The following is an 18,525-nucleotide window of genomic DNA, read 5'->3' as shown; positions in this document are numbered from 1 at the left end:
AAAAATATTCAACTCAACTGTTTAAATTTTTGTAAGCGGGGTTTCTAATAAAGAATTTGTTTACTTTGATGTTGAAAATATTAGTGTGTAATGTATATACCATCGATGATAAATTCTTACGTAAGTGTTAAGTCTCGTGAGTTTTTTTTTTTTTTTTTTTTTTTTAAATCAATTAAAAGTAATGAGTTTGAATCCACAATCAACATCAACGATAATGAATATTTTCTTAACCTACCATCAAAAGACTGATTTAAATATTCGCAGTACAGTACTTATTAATAGTAAATTTATTAATAAATTTTCATTAAATAAATAATTATTGTTGCAATAATTATAAATTCGATAATTTTATTCCCCCGAAATAATCGCGCAATTTACAGCGAAATGTATACAGAAGACCTTGATACGTGCAGCTTCATGATGACTCGGTGAAGCGAGATGCCAATTATGATAATTTTCTTTTTATTCGTTTTCCGCTAATTGAAAAGAAATAAAGTAATTATTTGCTGAGCTGAATCGAGTATAAGTGGAATGCAAGTGAATTTATTAATCAGTATCTCGAAAATCGTTTGTGAGAATGGATCGTTGGGCCGGAAAGTCCGCTATTGTCACTGGAGTCAGCTCCGGAATCGGAGAAGTTATCACAGAAAAATTAGTTCGCGCGGGCGTTAATGTTCTAGGACTAGCGCGTCGTGAAGACAGACTTCAGGCACTGGCTCAGCGCTTTAAAAGTGCTAAAGGAAAATTCTGTTATCTTAAATGCGACCTTCGCAATGAGCAAGACATACTTAAAGCTTTTGTTTGGGTGGAGAAAAATTTTGGGTGTCTTGATATTTTGATTAACAACGCTGGAGTTCTTTTTATGAATAGTTTTGAAGGTACACAGAAAAATAGAATTTTTTACGCCAAGAAAACTTGACTACCTTCATGAAATTTTTAGTTTTTTTATTTTTTAATATTTTTTAAGTCAAAAATTTTTTTTTCCGGTGCATGGTTTTAAAAATTTTTTTTTACCATCAATTATTAATTGTTTTATTTTATTTAAAACAAAATTTCTTAGATGCAAAAACAGACGAGTATCATATACTTATGGATCTAAATGTCCTCACTCCGGCTATGGGCATACGAGAAGCTCTAAAGCTAATGCGCAAGCACAAAAATAAAGGCCACATTATTAACATCAACAGGTAAAATTAATTTATTTTTAAATGCAATTATTATTGATTTTAAAAATAAAATTATTTTGTTAATAATAATAATTATGTATTTTAGTATCGCCGGTCACCAAGTAGTGATAGGAAGTATGCCAATTAATTTGTATCCTGCTAGCAAATTCGCTCTACGTGCAATGACCGAAACATTGAAAGGAGAGATAAGAGCAAAGAACGATAAAATTCGGATTACTGTAAGTTATGATATTCTTTTTTTTTTTTTTTTTTTTTTTTTTTTTATAATAATAATTTATAAAACATGTAATATCGGGTATATATAGTAAGGTTAACAGTAATTCGGTAATATTAAGTTTTATTTAAAATATAATTGTTACAAGAGATGATTTTCTTCATACAACTATCCGCGTGAGTTAGGACTTAGGAACTTAAGTCTAACTAACTAGATAGTTCCTATCTTATTTTTCCTTTTTTCATAGGTCGAGACCCAAACTTGTCCCTTCTGGGACCATCGCCCATCCTTATCTAACTTACATACTAATTGCAAGAGTAATAAAACGACAGATGGTGAAGGATTAAACAATTTACAAAAATCTTGAGCGTCAAAAACATGACCTGGGTTTTATTACTCTAGCATCGCAGGGTCTTATTTTCAAAACTCTAAGTCTAATATAAAATAAAATACTTTAACTAAAAAAAATATAAGGCTGAGAGAAGAAGAAAAAAAAAAGAGAAAAACACTTATACACATGCATACCACGACATTCCCGATACTACAAACATTTTTTTTTTAAAAAAGGGAATTCACCCTGGAGTGGTGAAAACAGACTTATATCAAGCACTTCCCGAGAAAACTATTGATATTATATATGACACAATGTCGTATTTAGAAAGTAAGGATTTTGCTGATTGTGTTATGTTTGCACTTTCAATGCCGAGCAATGTTCAAGTTAGTATATCAGTAGATTTATGCTTGTAATTATTTAATATATAACGACATTCTTTTATTCGCGATTCATTACTTTTAATTGTTTTAGATTGACGAGCTCACTGTAACTCCAGTTATGTATAAAAATAAATTATGAGATTGTCGGATGTTGTGATCTTATTTATCTATTGTAAATGAAACATAAATATAGAACATAGATTCAAAAGAAAAATTATTATTGAACCAAGACAATTATTTTGAAGAGTTTCATTGTCTTGATTAAAGATGAAACATTTTTGATCAATAAAATTTACTTAAATTTTTGCTCTCGAAAAAAATTATTTTTTTTTTTTTTCACTGTACACGGAAAGAACAAGATAACACTGGATATCATCCCAGATGATACTCAGTGATATCTGTGGTGAAAAAAATGTTCATTATCAATGACTACCGCATAATAAAAATTAATTGGCACTTATTTATTGAAAAGTTAATAAATAAAAGTACCTTTAGAAAATGGTGCCAAAAGAACCAGATTAACAAGAGCTGCTCCAGTGTCATGACCCATTAATGTCACACGTGTTGGATCACCTCCAAATGCTCCAATGTTATCTCTCACCCATTGAAGACCTCTGACAATGTCCTTCAACGCCAAGTTGCCGTTCAATGAACCATTTGCATCGGGTGTTACTCGCGTCCTCAGAAAACCTGTGTGATTCATTTTTTTTTGTTATTCAAACTCTTAAATGATTTTATTTAGTAAAACATAGACGATAAAACTTTATTGCGTCTTTTATTATTATAAAGTCTATTTTTTTTTTTTTTTTAATTAAAATAGATAAAGTTGTTTAAGGTCTCTGAAATTTTATTGAGTGTACTTGAATGTCCGTTAATTGACTGAGAATCAATATTTTATTCAAAACTTTTTAAGTAGAGTTGTATAATTTTAGTTAAAAAATTACGACGAACTTTTTGAGGAATAACAGATCATTGATTTCAGAGTTTAGCGACTTGTTTTATTAAGCTTGATGGCAATATAGTAAGTAGTTCGTAAAGTATAAAAATTATTCATTAAATATTCCTCAGGATGTTTGTCGTAATTTTTATTATAAGACAATTTGAATTTGATTGAACAAAATACTTTTATTCCAATCCGAATCTTAAAATAGAAAGACAAATTTTTTTTCTTTAATATTATTTTTGTTAATTTTTAAATAAACCAAGTAACAGATTTAAAAACAGATTAAAATATCAATATTAATTATTTTATTGATTATATGTAAATTTTCAAAAGTTGCGGTTCTCTGGAGAGAAATTAATTAAAGTTATATTAATTAAAGATATATTAAGCTTGCCTAATATTCCAAGTCGATAATTGAGTGTAACGACTATAATATGGCCTGCACTTGCAAGTACTGAACCATCGTACATTTTACCGGATCCCCATTCGAAACTTTCACCGTGAATGTAAACAATAACAGCATAAGGCGCCTCTATTCCTCTTGATCCTAAACAAATATTTTCAGGAAAATCATATTATTTTATTAATATAAGTAATAAATGTCAGATGTCATATATTATAAAAATAGTAAATATATAAGAAAGTACAAAAACAAATAATTACAGATAAAAAAAACTTAACAGTAAATAACTTTGAGCAATTAAATAAAAAAGTTTATTATTGTTTGAGTTGAATTTTAAAAATTTTTCAAACTCCACGTGAGTGGATGAAGCTACAGTCTTACAAAGAAGCAGTTTTATATCGTTTCAGAAGTTTCCTCGTTATTTATAGAGATTCTCCAGAGAGAGTTCCGGAACAAGTCAACCCGACGACCGCCTTCGGTTAATTAATCGTGACCCTGTGACTTTTAGGTGCTAGAATTTGCTACTACCTCCTTTAATATTTAACAGTTTCTTTACGGTACGTAATTATGTTTGATAACTATATTCATAATTAATAAACTTGTTTGAAAATAAATTTAAAAATTTTTCTTTTTATTTTACTTTACTTTACTTAAAGAAGCTTCAGAAGGGATTTTTTTTTTAAATTTAAACTATGCGCGCTATTGTAATTACAGAAAGTTTATGTGACAATCCAAAAATTAGTTTTACCAAGTTAATGAAAAATTATGTATATTAAAAAGAATTTAAAGTCTCGCAGATGTTAATACTTTAATAGCTCTTAAATTGTTTCACTATTGTAATTTGTCACTCAAGGTCGTCATTATATTACACAAGTTATTTTAATTAATAGTTACTTGAACCTGGATGAAATAAATTTTTTTTATTCAGTGTACACTTGATTGAATTTTTTTTAAATGAAAAATTAAAAAATACATGCAATTGTGAAATTGTATCTTGAATTTTTTATTAATTGAATTTTCAATATAAAATCATTCAATTTAGCAATGTGATTTTAGATTATAGTCGATTGTCGGAAGCCTCCAATTATTGATATGGTCAATAAAACCAACTGGTGTAATTAACAGTTTCAATACGCATGCGCTATTTATTTTTGTTGAAGTGAGTACCATGAAGTATATAAAATAAATGTTTTTTTAGGGGCAGGAGGGACAAATGGAGTTCTTAAAGAAATAATAAGTCCATAATAACTCAAATCGAATGAATTTTTTTTTTTTTTTTATTTATTATGAGTGTGAATAATAGTAGAAATTTTCGATTGCCGCCAAACAATTCTGTTTATTTATAATTTTTATTTAAAATAAATAAGTCTTAAAGTAATTGCGAATTAATAATATTGTTCATTTATAAAATTAATTATTTATAAGGGTTTTAGTAGGGTTTTAATTTATTAACAATAAGAGTATTAGGTTAAGACGCATTCACAGAGGAAAAGATTAGGCAGCTTTGACAACAAATAGCTTTGCCGGTGTTGTCATTTTAAGCCTGTCTTGTCTCTAGCTTTCTAGCTTCAATGTCGTATTCATGCTACAAGCACAATTATTTATAACCGCTAATTAAATGTAAATGTTTAGTAAAGAAGAAATTAATTGTCGGAAAATATAAAAAATTTACAATTATTCTATATCTTAATTAAATAGAAGATAAGATGAATTAATGTCCAATAAAGTGAATAAAAATTAATGTGATTAAAAATAGAGCGATCTAAGTTAATTTATCAAAAAGGTTAATTTAAAGTCGATCGATTTATAAAATAATATTAATGATGGTAATTTACAATCTGGAAGTTTAACAGATTTAAATTCAAAATTAATGGCCAACTTAAATAATAGATGATTGATGAAAAACTGTTGAAGTATAAAAAAACTGTGAAGTCTGGGCCTGTAAAACAGTAGCATGAGGTCTGAGGTTATCTATTTTTCAAGTCGATTCATCAAGTTTTATCATTGGACTCATTATAACTTAAAGTAGTTCCCTGCTAATAAAGTGAAAGATCAATATTTCGTTTTAGCTTTTTTTTAGGTAGATTATAAGATAGAGCATAAAGCACTCAGCTGAATAATTCGCGTCTAAGAGCAGAATCAAGTGGAAAATTTATTATTTAATCGAGCTTTGTGAAGCTTGAGCTCACTAGCTTTATCCGGTTAGAGCATTTCTTGTACCATTGAGGTGGCAACGGAGATTGTCTTTACACCGGAGGGAGGAGAATCAGGCTCACTGGTGAGGCAATCTCGATTCCACAGTAGAAGACACTATTCGTATTCACTCTCTCGATTGCTGTTGGGAAATCCGGGTGAATATTTGCACTCGATTACATTCTCACGTTTCACATACATAAGTTATGAATATTATTAACCGTCTATACATGCATATGTAAATATATATTCTTATTATTATTATTACATATATATTTAAAGTATATGAATAATCCTTACCACTACCGGGGATGTACAAATTTAGGGTTAGACAATCTTCGCTTTGATTTCCAAGATAAGATACGATTTTTTTCAGCGGCTCGTAGCGTGCTCCAGGCATTATGGTGAGGGCAATCGTGTAATTGGAAAGATTGGGTGGTTTTTGAGGACAAACTGGTCCAAATGTGTCCGCAAGCTTTATTCCAGACCAAGGAATTGGCGGGGATGGAGGTCGTAGTCGTAGGTTCCCAATTGGCGGAGCGGCGTAGGGAATCCCTCGAAATACTTCCACTGGATCCAATCGTCCGTTTAATTCCTTTAATGGGAAATTGATTAATTTAGTTTTGTATGTATTTAACCAATCTATTTGTGAGTGTAATCGGATGATCGTATCTCAGTAAATTTAAAGCTTTAAGTAAATATTTTTCTTTTTTTATCCCAGAAATTAAAGTTTAATTCAATTTTGTAAATAAAAAAAAAATTTTTTTTGAAACAAGAAAATTTTATTTTGTTCACACGGAAAAAACAAGATGATACTGGATATCATCCTAGATTATACTGAGTAAAAAAAATTTTTAGATAGTAGCTGGTATAATCCAGATATCACTGAGTATAATTTGAGATGATATCCAGTGTCATCTTGTTTTTTCCGTGTAAAATAAGTAATTATTGTTTCCATAAATATTTTTTTAATCAAAAAAATCTTTTCTTTTTCGACTTAATTAGAAATTCCTTTTTGCACGCCGGTACTAGCCTTTTCACAGGCTTATCTCTAGCTGGCTTTTGCTCATGAGTATTTTTTGAATTTTTTTTTTTAAATAAATTTGTTTACATTTATTAACTTAAAAAAAACTGTTGGCCAGATTTTTTCCAAAAAATTATTTAATAGGTATTGACCATCAATAAACAGTATATGAAAAATTCAGCTTTTCCTATTTACTTTTTTTTAATGTTCAAATATCGACTTTAACTGATAATTAATAGTAATTGGTGAAAATGAAAATAAAAAGACATTTAATTCGAGTATTTACATATCCTCTATATACTCAATTCAATCAATAAAATAAAATGATTCTAAATAGTGAGCGAAAAACTAATATTTCATGCAACAGAATTTTGTTTGACGCTGATAAATTTAAGTCAGGTAAACGATATTTGTTGAATATAATAACATTGATGCGTGTATTATAGTATGATCGTTAGTGGTATTGTTTGATTGAAGTACGTTAGCGAGATACATTATTTGGTTTGAAATAGATAAATTATGTAAACACAGGTAATTACGATTTTTAATTGTCATCGTGAATGATTTCATTTTCTATAGTCAAAACCGGTTGCGTATTATCAATATTCACACTTATTTACACATTTGTCAATTAATTTATTTTCACATGAGATACATATTGACACTGTATTCATGTTCGTAATTATTTTTGCGTAAAATTTGTAATGAGTGTTTAATATTTAAATAATATTATATTTCGTATGCCTACGCAATAAATTTTATGTTAATTATGCTTAAACGTAATTAATTTATAGAAATACGATTTATAAATTTCGTGTTGATGTTGTTTATTTTAGATCAAGTGATAACCATTGATAAATGAATTAAAAATAAACCTTTCGATAACATAAAAATAAAAAAAGCTAGATGTAAATGGATAAATAAAAATTGTTTCTGTAGTTGTTACGCACTGACCAAACGTGCGTTGACTATAAAATAGAGAATAATAATTCGCTCGCAGCAATCCCTAGGGACGCCCAAGGCGTTGTGAATTTATTCAAAAATCAGACGAGTGCAAACGTGACTATAATTTTTTATTTCGTATTGTAGCAAGTGTATTCTGAGTGAAGGAAAATTGTAAAAATGAATTTATGGGAGATGGTAAATTGAAAATTTAAATTTATAGAAATGTTTCAGTATCATTCTGTCGTTGGATTGAATTTTAAGTAGTTTTATATTCAATAACTGGAATCAACTTTCAACTTTAATGAGTAATGTAATAACATAAGAAGTTTTACTGCTTAAAAAAAAGAAAAAAAAAATCTTGATTGTAATATTATAAAAAAATTTTTTAATAAAAATTAGCTACCTTCAGTCACTATGGCTTTTCAAAATTACGAATCATAAACAAAGAATTATTTTTGTTTTATGAATTTTTGATATTTTAAAAATATTCATAGTTTTGATACTTTTGAAATAAATTTATAAAATAATGTTCCTGTAGTTACTAAAAAAAAACTTATAAAACCAACAGACTATTCAAGACTGCTCCATAAACATTACATAAAAAATTGACTATAAAAAAAAAATTGTAAAATCACGAAAAGGCGAAATTTACTTCAGGACTTTTTTTGATGAGACCAAATTTTTTTTAAAATAAAAAAATATACTCGTCATAAAATCCATATGACTTTCTTAATTCACGTATGACCAAATTTTTCCTATTCTTTTAATTGTCGAGATTATTCTCAAACATCAAAAAATAAATACGCAGCAATAAATAAAATAAATAACTAAAGAAAAAAATAAAATGTACCTGCAGTATGCCTCTTATCTGGCCACTTCTGGTCTCGACGATGCGCGAAGCATACCTCGGGCCAGCGTGAGTGCCACAAATGGTAAACACGAGTATCACAACCAACCACCTTGTTGTCGTTGTTGTAATATGTACGAGGTCGAGTGTCCTTAGCATTGGTTCCAGCGGCCACGTCCAGGTCGCCGGCTGGCATCGTCCAAGCATGGCAGCATTTGTTGGCAACTACCACCGTCACCACCATGCCGCGCGCGCCACCCCGTATATATAACGTACCACCACTGTCTTAAACTTTTTTAGATCTTTCTCACACTATTTTTTTTTATCTTAAATTGCTCTTTAATTCCTGTACTCTAACTCTCCAACCCTCAATCTTTAGTTTGTTGTCAGACGCTGAAATCTTTTTTATGGGGTGATTGTGCGTAAGCCCCACTTTTATTGGCTCTTCGACAAATCATTCGATAAGTTTGTTATACGTGATATGCTAACGACATTTAGATGTTTTATTTGTTTTATCATCCACATTTCAGTATTTATGCCTGCCATTTCCTTTAAATGCATCGATGCATTTATTCAGGAAGCTGATGTACTTTCCAGATATATTACTTCAATTCTGTGTCCTGGTTCCGTCGTTCGTCACTGAAACAAATAATAAATTTTATTGCTGTATAATTTGATTATTTATTTATTCATGTTCAAGTTTTGAATTTAATATTACATTATTCTCAGGGCTCATAAAAATTGTTTTCAATAAATTTGTTCAAATAAAATTCGACAAGTTTATACTTTAAAATATTTGAAAGTCAAATTTTTTATGATGATTTTCTGATGAAAAAATTAACTTGATTGAGGAGAAAAATTTTCTAACCAACAATATTATTTTAAAAAGTTTGATCATCATCAATCAAGCAGAAAAGTTTTTTTATTTTACTTTATATAAAAAACAATTTTTTACATCTAAAATTTTTCTGCTTAATTTGAGATGATCAAACTTCTTTAAAATGGTATTTTTGTTTCAAGATTTTTTTCTCTTGAACCGGGTAAATTTTTTTATCGTTGAATTTGAAAATGCATTAAATAATTCATTTTTTGTTTAAAAAATTTTTTCAGTTATCTAAATAAAATTTGCTCTTTAACTTTTCTTGTGATGTGAGCAATTTTTTATTTTTTTATCTGAATAGTAAGTACAGTAATTTATAATTAAGAAGATTATAAATTATAATATATTAATCAGTAAAGTTCAGGAAAACAAACAAGACGTGATACCTTTTTGTTACTCTGGTTTGATATAGGTAAGTGACGTTATAGAGTATATGGTTACGTGGTTAAATTATTCTGTGTTTGTGCATTATGTATACACATATATACATATATATTGGTGAGGATCTGATGCAAAAAGTAAGACCAGCAAACTGGCGTTACTTTATTAATCGAGTAAAACCACGGTGCCGAGTTTACTGGCGCCTCCAGGGTTCCTGAGGACATCTATTGAATTGATAAACTCTAGAGATAGGAGTACGACACAAGCCGGAGACTATTCATCGCTTTTGCCAAGAATACAAGCTAAAAGAAAAATAGATTGGTAAATTCTGTAAAAAAAAATTAATGAGAGTTGACATAACTTTTTTTTTTTAATTTATTTTTTGTGTTTTTGAGCTCAAAGTTTTGAGTGAGTGTATATATACGTATACATTCATTATGGAGTGAACCAGACTTTTGTTAATGAGATACTTGTATTTATAATTTAATTAAAAATTAATATTCATTCGCTGTTTTTTGTCACTAAGTTAATTAATTAATCCACGCCCAAACAAAAGAGTTGAACTAACAAAAAGGTTTTTTGTCGTATTGGAGTTTTAATATTGTTCTTTTTAAATAGGATGATAAATAGAGTGATAATTTACTTTTATATAAATTACAATAATGCAATTTTCAAGGATGCGATTGTTTGAAAAATTTAAATTAATTTTCAAATTTGTCAATTTTTTTTTTTTTTTTTTTCTAACAATAGTAGACAATGTTATGTTTGCTCTTTATTTAAGATAAAAAAATTTTATGTATAAATGAACCGAAAGAATATCGTTGATAAACTTACTAAAAAAGAAAAAAAAAATGTCGAGCAGAGCTCTCTGTTTTATTCTTCAAAGACTATAGAATCACATACATGAATTTGATAAATGAATTTATAGTGTTGAAATTCAAGTCATAATATGTGAATAATAAAAAAAATATGAAATATGCACTCTAGCAGAAAGCTTTGATGTTATGGAAGATATACTTATATGAGCTCTTAAAGACTCTGCCATACTCGAGATTTTTAATGGTACTCGTGTTCTCTGAGATGAAAAAACGACGAGATTACTTTTTTATCTTTTATTATAACTGTCAAAGTGTGTTCATCTGTAAAACATCTAAATGTCATTTGACACATTTAATTTCACTCTGTCAATTTTTTTTTTATCAAGTTGAAATTTTATGATTTTATTTTTGCAGAATTATAGGTAACTAACAATTATTAGTATATTTCTAATAACTGTTTTTTTTTTTTAACAAATAATTTTTTAGTTTACTTAAAAATTATTTTTTTAAACTTTTTTTTTGCCTTATCTGTATATTATTATAATCCTTTTTGTGCCGGAAATTTTTTTTACCGTCAAAGTTGATCAATGTCTCCTTAATTAAAAGTCTAATAACTTGTTCAACGTAATATCTTAATTTGATAAAGTTAATTAAAAATTTTTAAGCTTGTGAAAATATTGTTTATTAGTAGACAAAGTACATTTAAAATCAATCAAATAATGAATGTTATTAATAATTATTTTATTAATAGTTATTGCAGAAATTTAATTTTTCTTATCAGATTTTTGATTATAGAAAATTGAAATTCGGGTGTGATTTGAATATGATATTGATTAAATAAGTTTCAATGAATTATTTTATAGAACACAAGAGGCTTGCGTGTTGAAAGAGACAATGATTTTTTATCACTGTTTATTCTTATCTTTGACATAAATATAGAGTAAACTAACTATTTTGTTTGCATTCTAAAGTCAAAGAGTATTGTTTAATACGTTATTGTGATTGTCATATTATCAAAACGAAAACGAAATAAACTTATAGGTGTACAAGTATTTTAAAAGCAATGGAGAAAATTTAAAGCTCTAGCTTGAGATTGAGCGAGAAGAATGGGTATAAAGTATGTCACACGCTGCAAAAGATAAAATTTCTAAATCATTATTAATATTAATAAAATAATTACATCAAGTCATTAAAAACTTCAGAAAATTCCAATCTTAAAATAGTTTCAAGTAAATAAACAAATACAAATTTTTGAAATAGTTTGTTTATCAAATGCCATTAAAAATAAAAAAATTTTTAATTTTGAAAAAATATTTTGGTTTTCGTAATTTACTTTCCCTATTTAAGAAAATTTTTTTAGTATAGACTTCATAGAAATCTATTGTATGTCTCCACATCACAAAACTTTTGAAAATTTTGGTTTTTCTGATTTGTCAAGCTGATTCAAAAAAGTTTACATAATATAACGCATATATATGTATGAAATAAAATTTATTATGCTGTTTATAAAAGTCTTTTTATGCTTTCATAAATTTTATAACTTTCAAAGAAAGATCGAATGATTTTTATGAGACAGCAAGCATCTCAATATCATAGTACTTATATTGAAATAATTATTTATTTATGAGAATACATTACTTTCTGTTTCATAAAAAGAACTCTCAGAACATTTGAGAAGAAATTCAACCGATAAAATTTTTATTTATAATCATAATTGAGCTTTTGAAAACTGAAAATTTAATTTATCACTAATGTAATACTTGATGCTAACGGATAGATGAAAGTAAGATTCCAAACAAGTCGTATTCCATCCCTTGATTTCTTTAAATTGATATCAAGACTACTTTTACTGTTACTCGTGTTACAGATGTCGGGGGTCAAACGAAACGAGATAATTCAAGACCGATAGTGCATGAACAAACTCAAGACGAATCTGAGAACTAAAGTAAAGTCTAAACTGTTGCAGAGAGCAGAAGCGAAGCACATCTGTCCCAGGGGCAGAAACTGATCGTTTTCATCTCTCTAATTCGTATTAGTGTGAAACTTAGTTTGTTTTCAATAGTTAAACAGGTTGTTAAAGCTCTGTGAAAACGGGTGTATATAAGTTTATTCCTCGTTACCACAGTTTTACATGTTAATTTTAATGAATATAAATGATTATTTAGAAGTAATTAAGAATTATACTTGTTTAGTTATTATGTACCTTTGTTAGTTTTTTATAACCTTCGACACAATTTTACAACCCATCTGTTTATCGAATGGTAATCAGACTATTTTCAATTTAGCAAATCTTCCCACACTTCGTTTAAACAACCCTGCGTTAAATAAATAATACCTTTTATTATTTTACTACAATTCCCCAACCCTAGTTGTTTTCCACCAACCAAAAACCAAAATACCCTTCCTAAAATTGCATTCCCTGACTGACGATAGTTTTGTGACCTTTTTCATTAAAAATCACAAAATTCTTGTTAAATTATTACCAGATTAATTTGCAAGAAAACATTACTCCTTAAATGAATAAAAATTCATTGAAAGATGTGAAAAAAATTAAAGATGTAAAAATTTAATAGTAGATAATGAATAAGATTTTCATTTCTCTAAAAGACTCATTTTCGTTCGTTAAACCATATAATATAAAAAGATTTTTTTTTCTTTTTTTTTTTTAATGAAGAAACTTTTAAAAATTCAATGATAAATTGTGTTTATATGAAACAAAACATTTATCTACATATATATAAATAATTTCAAGCAAATATTTCCGTACTTTTAATGAAACTGATTATCTTAACTTAATATTAAGTAAAATTAGTCCTCATTAAGAAAATTTCGCTTAAGATGTAATTAGTTTGAGTAAAGAATTTTCTTTTATTTTAAATTAACTTTCTCTTTAATTTTATTTGCTAAATTGTGGTAATATTTTTGTGTTGAACAGAATTTACGCCTTGTAGAAGAAAATTATTTCCTGTAATTTTCATTAATACTCGATACAATTTTAAAATTAAGTTAAAATAAAATTTTCCAGTTTTTGCTTGCGAGTAAATCCATCTTTTCGTTTTAAATTTTTTTGTATTGATTTTGAACTACAGCTGCAGTTGTCTCGAATAGTCGCATAAAAAATCGTACAAAAAATTTGCTAAAAATCAATGTAAAAAGTAATTTTGATCTTGACTTAATTAAATATTATAATTAACCGTAAGTAATTGTATTATTTAAAAAAGAACAAAAAAGTTATAAAAATTAGGCGCAGGCGTGGTAGTTTGCGTTATGCGCGAACATATCACTGCGAACGCATGCGCCTTCTACCGCCCAGTTTAATCGACACGACAGTAGCCGACAGCACTCGTATAGTCTGATACTCTATCCACCGTGGCATTTCACTTCTTTGTACATTATATACACATAAACCTTTTTTTTCAACAAATTTGAGATATTTATTCATCATACAGGTGATTAATTGTTTGTGAAATTTATTTTTGGTTAATCAAAATTATTATATCATTGTTAAAATATTTTTGTGCGCTAAAATTTATTATTTCATAAGTTTCATTTAAAAATCATTAACAATGTTTATCTGTCAAACTAACCTAACCTATTGAAGACTTATTACAGTTTTTTACTCAATCAAGTGATAATCTTTTTATTATTTTACTAAATATGTAAGCTTATTATTATTTAACCGGTACTGAAAAACAATTCACTTATTCCGACAAATTGAGTATTAGTCTTTTATATATTTTTGTGTTTATTAAAACAATTTATGAAAATTAACTTAGCTGATAGTTGATAATTTTACGAAATTTTGTAACAAATAAAATTGACATTCAGAAATTAAAAAAAAACTACAAATGCAATTTTTTTTAAATAATATTTTGGAACAAATTTAACCGTTAAAAAAAATCAAAAAATTGTCAAGTGACAGCTAACTTTAATATCATAAACAATTGACGTATTGTAATGAAACAATAAATAAAAAATTATACTTATTTTAAAAATTTTTTGCAATTGCGTTTTTTTCTATAATAATTTATTTAATTACAATAAAAAAAAATGCTTCTAAAAATTTTCACTGGTAATTTTAATTAATTTTCACATGTGAAACTTTTTAATAATTTAATTGCTATAAAATTCTAAAAAAATTTTTAATATCTGTCAACTTCAGTGTTATACTTTGCAATAATTTTTTCGATAAAAAAATTGATAATTTTAAAATTTCGGCTAATTTAACTTTTGAGTAAATATTTTTGAATAATGTTTAATTACAAAACAGAAAAAAATTTCTGGATGTCAGCGTAATCAGTAAAATGAGTATTTAAATGATTAAATATCTAATATTTTTATTTTTATTTCAGATAATCATCCAAAATGTCAACGTCGGCAATATACATTTTGGATGTAAAAGGAAAAGTTTTGATATCCCGCAACTACCGCGGTGACATCGAGAACGGTATTATTGACAAATTCATGCCGCTGGTGATGGAACGAGAGGAAGAGGGTAATTTAACACCACTACTCCAAACACCCGAGTGTACATACGCATATATTAAATATAATAATTTGTACATTGTATCGACGACTAAAAAAAATGCCAATATATCTTTGGTATTTGTATTTCTTCACAAAGTTGTCCAGGTGATGCAGGAATACTTCAAAGAGCTTGAAGAGGAGAGCATACGTGATAACTTTGTTGTTATTTATGAGCTCCTGGACGAATTGCTAGATTTTGGTTACCCGCAAACAACCGACAGTAAAATATTGCAAGAGTACATAACGCAGGAGGGACACAAACTCGAAATCCAACCGCGTATACCGATGGCTGTTACCAACGCGGTGTCATGGCGGTCAGAGGGCATTAAGTATCGCAAAAATGAAGTATTTCTTGACGTTATTGAGTCGGTTAATTTATTAGCGAATGCAAACGGCAATGTTCTGAGTTCGGAGATAGTTGGTGCTATTAAAATGCGGGTTTATCTGTCGGGTATGCCAGAACTTCGTCTTGGTTTGAACGACAAAGTACTGTTTGAATCGACTGGTCGTGGTAAGTCGAAGAGTGTTGAATTAGAAGACGTTAAATTTCATCAGTGCGTAAGATTATCGCGTTTTGAAAACGATCGGACGATATCATTCATACCGCCAGACGGTGAATTTGAATTAATGTCATACCGTTTAAATACACACGTTAAACCGCTGATATGGATTGAATCGGTTATTGAAAGACATGCTCACAGTCGTGTTGAATATATGATTAAAGCTAGGTCCCAATTTAAACGCAGGTCTACAGCAAATAATGTTGAAATAGTTATACCGGTACCGAACGATGCTGACTCGCCTAAATTTAAAACAACCATTGGCAGTGTTAAATATTCCCCAGAGCAAAATGCTATTACATGGTCTATTAAATCATTTCCTGGTGGTAAAGAATATTTGATGCGTGCACATTTTGGTTTGCCGTCGGTTGTTGGTGAAGATGTAGAGGGTAAACCGCCTATTCAAGTTAAATTTGAAATACCCTATTTTACAACATCCGGTATACAAGTACGTTATTTAAAAATAATTGAAAAAAGTGGATACCAAGCGTTACCCTGGGTACGTTATATTACGCAAAATGGTGATTATCAGTTGAGAACAAATTAATTTATTCATTTTATATTAAAATCACTATTTTTAATTATGCGATCATTTAGCATATGACAAAAGACTAGAAAACTCGTTAAAAATTTTCCTATTCAAATATACTTGGTACTAAAAGAATGAATTAATAAATAAATAACCTGATAAAATTAATATTTTAATGTAATATAAAATATTAAATAGGTTTGTTTTGTTTTAGTCAGAAATTTTTTCACGAGGCTATTGTTGAAGTAGTTATGATGTTATGTGACCACAATAGGCAGCCAATTTAAAATTTTGTAATATAATAATATTTAAAAATATTTTTAAACAATATTTTATATTAATTTTCCGTTTTAGAAGTTCATCTGAAAATATTTTTAAATATTGTTTAAATATAAAAGACACTGAGACAAGTTATTTTGTTAAAATATTATTTTGAAAATTGTAATCATGTTTATTTTTCTGTTTTAATAATAGTATTAATTTTAAGGAAAAAAAATTTATCATTATTAAAATTTAATGTATTGATCAATAGTATTTGCTGGTATATAATAATAAACACTAACCGGTACTTAATAAAACCAATGTGATTTTATAAAAAATTCATTTGTGTTCTACAACTTTTTTTTTATTATCACTGTCAATAATGCGGATAATTTTTTTTTAAATTATATTTCCTAAATAATTGTATACTGTATAATGTAGAAAACGAATATACATAATAAATTTTTAAATGAATACTAAATTTATGCCGTTTTAATTTGTTTAGTATTAAATAAAAATACTCATATTATTAATTGACTTTTTTCTTATAGAAATTTCTAAAGTTGTAGATATTTAGAGCCGATAACGCAGCCTTGAGCACATGAGCTGATAACTGAAGGTATTTTTCTTCAAGTAAGAAGTTCGTAGTTTACGACAATTGATCGGCTTGGTATAGATAAATACTTTTTCACAACTGATTTTACAAACTGTAACTTATAGTTATTGGAAGTTATGGTAAAAAGAAATATCGGGAATCAAGTATTTAAAAAAAAAAATTTTTTTAGTATTCCAATCAATGCAAAGGTCAACAAACATGTTTATTCAGATTCGATTTATTTTTCAATGGTCTCGGTGCGACGATTCGTAGCTGAAATATCTGTCGGGAGATAAAAAATGACAGTTTTGTCTATGACCATCGACAAATCTCATGAATTGATAATTGCGAATCAAAAGTCGAAGAGTGGTTTCAAAAACTTCAATTATTCCTCTATAAGTATCGACTATTGATTTTTTTCAGAAAAACCTTAGTTAACCCAGAAAAAATTAATTTTCATAAGAAATTTGAGAACAAAATTTCAAAAATCTGTTCTCAGAATTTTTTTTGGCGTTTTAAAATAAAATTTATAATTTTTAAACGAGTTTTTTTTTTTTTTTTATCAAATATAATAGAGTTTTTTGGTGACTTTTTTGGGTGCTACACGAATGACTAAATAATCGTGGGCATAATAATCTCATTATTATAAAAAACATTGAAAAAAAATAATAACAGATGAACACACACATTCGGCATTTTTTATTAAACACACATGAATTTTAATTTTTTTGTGGTTTACTCGTAAATATACCAACACATAAGCTTGTTATCTCGCTGTGCCCTTTTACCATGGATTTTATGTGTGCTTATTTAATTTTTATCCCGGAAATATATTTTTTTATCTTCGGTTATGGAGTAGTGGCACCGATTTTTTTGAACTTAAAAATGATCTTAGAAACAATCTAGTTAAATATAAATATATTATTGTGAATAAAAAAAAAATTGTATCTGAAATTTAGAAACTCTTTGAGTTACAACGTTAAGTAAGAACTTTTTTGTATCAAATTGAATAGCCAAGAGCCTTTGTTTCAAACGTTTATTTCTCAATTCTACAGTTTTCCTACAAAGTTCATTTCAAAATGAATTCACTATTTTGTTTTATTCTATTTTTTACCTTTCCCATGATATTCTATAAAATGAAAACTTTTGTTTTCAATAGCGCAAAATAAACGTTTAAAACTTCAGTATAAATAATGGAACCTTCCAGCGAAAACATTTAATCATTTTCATCCTTTATAAGTATGATGGAAATAATTATTTAGAGAAAATTTTTTACCATAACTAAATATAATATAGTATTCTACACACGTTTTTTACCATTAAATGGAGAACATTTAAATTTAATACGGCTGGAGAGACAGAGCAATTAAAGCGATATCGTAAAAGAGTCTAATTATATGTTTAAAGTTGAAGCAGAAAATTTACACAGGTTAAATATTTAAGGTGGTTATGGTTATTAAAATGGCTTGATAATTTCAAGAGAACCTTAAAGGTTCTAATGAAA

General features: G+C 27.7%; 3 protein-coding genes across 6 annotated transcripts in view; 2 read left to right on the top strand and 1 right to left on the bottom strand.

Moving 5' to 3' along the window:
* Nlg-5 (neuroligin 5) overlaps positions 1 to 18,525 on the bottom strand; it is a 122,539-nt gene that overhangs the window by 17,212 nt on the left and 86,802 nt on the right. Inside the window, exons 2-5 of the mRNA XM_074248489.1 lie at positions 8,474 to 9,109; positions 5,955 to 6,249; positions 3,453 to 3,605; positions 2,605 to 2,805 (exon numbers count right to left, since the gene is read on the bottom strand). Of these exons, the coding sequence (XP_074104590.1) occupies positions 2,605 to 2,805; positions 3,453 to 3,605; positions 5,955 to 6,249; positions 8,474 to 8,677 (853 nt within the window). The 5' untranslated portion in view covers positions 8,678 to 9,109. The remainder of the gene's footprint in view (positions 1 to 2,604; positions 2,806 to 3,452; positions 3,606 to 5,954; positions 6,250 to 8,473; positions 9,110 to 18,525) is intronic.
* Positions 578 to 12,767, top strand: LOC141531024 (farnesol dehydrogenase-like). 3 transcript variants are annotated; one of them, XM_074248490.1, is made up of 5 exons: positions 578 to 878; positions 1,061 to 1,187; positions 1,273 to 1,405; positions 1,969 to 2,118; positions 2,207 to 2,294. In XM_074248490.1, exons 1-5 carry the CDS (start codon positions 578 to 580, stop codon positions 2,252 to 2,254), a joined length of 759 nt encoding a protein of 252 aa, XP_074104591.1. In that variant the 3' UTR covers positions 2,255 to 2,294. The 3 variants fall into 3 exon arrangements, with proteins under 3 accessions (XP_074104591.1, XP_074104594.1, XP_074104593.1); XM_074248493.1 differs by lacking the exons at positions 1,969 to 2,118; positions 2,207 to 2,294 and adding an exon at positions 12,417 to 12,767; XM_074248492.1 differs by lacking the exon at positions 2,207 to 2,294 and having other exon boundaries at positions 1,649 to 2,046.
* On the top strand, positions 13,866 to 16,853 carry Ap-1mu (adaptor protein complex 1, mu subunit). 2 transcript variants are annotated; one of them, XM_074247563.1, is made up of 2 exons: positions 13,866 to 13,998; positions 14,902 to 16,852. In XM_074247563.1, the coding sequence occupies exon 2, from the start codon at positions 14,915 to 14,917 to the stop codon at positions 16,181 to 16,183; it is 1,269 nt and encodes a 422-aa protein (XP_074103664.1). In that variant the 5' UTR covers positions 13,866 to 13,998; positions 14,902 to 14,914; the 3' UTR covers positions 16,184 to 16,852. The 2 variants fall into 2 exon arrangements, with proteins under 2 accessions (XP_074103664.1, XP_074103665.1); XM_074247564.1 differs by lacking the exon at positions 13,866 to 13,998 and adding an exon at positions 14,064 to 14,208 and having other exon boundaries at positions 14,902 to 16,853.

Source organism: Cotesia typhae, unplaced genomic scaffold, assembly GCF_013202065.1.
Source record: "Cotesia typhae breed Kobodo isofemale line unplaced genomic scaffold, CoteBio_Ctyphae contig_5, whole genome shotgun sequence".
In the NCBI taxonomy this organism is placed as follows: Eukaryota; Metazoa; Arthropoda; class Insecta; order Hymenoptera; family Braconidae; genus Cotesia; species Cotesia typhae.
This window is presented reverse-complemented; position numbering and strand designations above follow the sequence as displayed.